The sequence below is a fragment of the Penicillium rubens genome, assembly GCF_028828025.1.
Source record: "Penicillium rubens strain IBT 27055 chromosome Unknown utg000002l_segment0_segment0, whole genome shotgun sequence".
NCBI lineage: Eukaryota > Fungi > Ascomycota > Eurotiomycetes > Eurotiales > Aspergillaceae > Penicillium > Penicillium rubens.
Genome location: NW_026890600.1, coordinates 6,812,899 through 6,814,836, shown reverse-complemented (window position 1 = coordinate 6,814,836; position 1,938 = coordinate 6,812,899). Strand labels below are relative to the sequence as shown.

Here is a 1,938-nt window from a genome sequence, read left to right as displayed (position 1 = left end):
TTTGTAGGGTGTCCATCGAGACGGCAGTGTGTGCACTCAGTTCCGTTGATATACTAAGGCTGCTGATAACGCTAGCGCTTAGCCCATTCGTCAATGTCAGCTCCTTTCGGGGGTGCTCCACGAAGCTGCTTCTCTTCCGGTTCATCCTTTGCTTCACCTTTATCATCAACTTTATTATCTTCCTTCGGTTTCCGCCAGTTATTTCCACGTCCAATACGGCCTCCACGACCGCGCTATCCACGTCCGCCGCGTGAAGAAGACGAGGGTGACGAAGAACGGGTTGTCTTCGCCAGACTAGGGCTTGTCTCCTCCGTAGTTATATTCGACTCAATAATCAGCTCTTTGTAGTATTCACCAAAGTCATTCATCGTGGTTTCGGTCGGGACTTGGCGTTTCAGAGTATCAAAAGTGAAATTCACGCTCGGGAGCTCTTTACGAAGTGCGTGAAGTATAGTGTAAAGTGTAGCAAAAGGGTGCGGTGCGACACCGTAACGTCCGAGAATATTGAATTGCCTCTGATAAGCCATAATATAGTCCTTCGCCGTAGTGTAATTCTCTCGTTTCAATTTGTCGAATTTTAAGACCTCCGCACCGACGTTTAAAACCTTATTGTCACCGCTCACAATCCGGGTGATCTCCTTTATCAAGTCATCGGCGTACTCCGGGAATTGTTGAATTGAACCTTCGAGGATAGTCGTGATTTTATTGTCTAGTGTCGACGAGATCTAGCCGAGGGTATAGACGGACTAGTAATACCAGGTATCGTACTCCGGGTCGTCTTCCTTTGGTTTCGGCAGGTTGAAATTCATAACGTTCTCGATCCGGGTCATCCGTAGTCCATTCGTGATTTCGCGCTTCTAGCGCACAAAGTTCGATCTATCAACGCGTAAGGTGCAGGCTTTCATCTATTTCATATCAGTTTTCTCACTAAGGCGGGTTCCTTGCGTAACAGGTTGGGGTTAGGGTGCAGGGAGCCGACGAGAGCTCTCCCCGCGGGATCCAGATCCAGATCTAGTGTCAGACATCTTCAAATCAGGTTTGCTTCTAACGAACACTCGCGAGCAGGAAAAATCAGGGTATCAAGGTTTCGCTTCCAGCGGACAAATCGCGAGCGAGAAAAACAGGGGTTGCTTCCAGCGAACAATCGCGAGCAGGGTATCGAGTATCGAATGTTTCGAGGTTTCGAGGGTTCGCTTCCAGCGGACAAATCGCGAGCGAGAAAGGTCAAGGGTGCTACCAGCGAACAATCGCGAGCAAAAAGTGGGTCGACGACGAGGGTGGAGCTGCTTCTAGCGGACAGTCGCGAGCTAATCTCCGAGAAAAAGTGGGGCCGTGAAAACTCTGTAGATCAGATCAGATTTCCACGTGGGGTGTCGCACAAATGACGTCACCAAAGCAGCAAAAGCATTAGCTTTATCAACCAGAGATAAAAACTGATAGAGTCTCAGTTAGGAAAAAGCGAGGGCTCAGAACCTGATGGCGGCAACGAGAACAGGGACAGAGAAAGACTGTATTCGCTATCTGACAGATGACTGGGGGAGGAAGAAGGAAGAGAGGAAGACAGACAGAGAGAGAGCTGGAGACAAACAAACAGACAGGCATGACTAGCCTGAACAAACAGGCAGCCAGCCAGGTCATATGACCCAGGCTCCAACACTATCGCTTACAAAATTTGATCATATATTCCGTAATCTTATCTTTAGTGCGAAAATAGGGGCCCTCGGTGTATCGGGTATAGTCGTCTATAATAGGAACCCAATATTTCTCTCCACCGGGTCCGGGGGGATTTATAGTCTAGGTATTAGTATAAAATTTTATACTAGGCTTTTTAATATATCGTTATTTGTCTCTCGAGATCCGCTTCTTCGCTTTCCCGAGCTAATATACTTTATAATCAAAGTCGTAAAGCTTAACCTAGTTATCTTTATTAAGAAGAAT

General features: G+C 47.4%; 1 protein-coding gene across 1 annotated transcript; it reads right to left on the bottom strand.

Moving 5' to 3' along the window:
• Positions 1 to 233: 233 nt before the first annotated feature.
• N7525_005064 (uncharacterized protein) lies at positions 234 to 527 on the bottom strand (the record flags this gene model as incomplete). Its single annotated transcript, XM_002565180.2, has 1 exon — positions 234 to 527. The coding sequence occupies one exon, from the start codon at positions 525 to 527 to the stop codon at positions 234 to 236; it is 294 nt and encodes a 97-aa protein (XP_002565226.2).
• Positions 528 to 1,938: the final 1,411 nt, after the last annotated feature.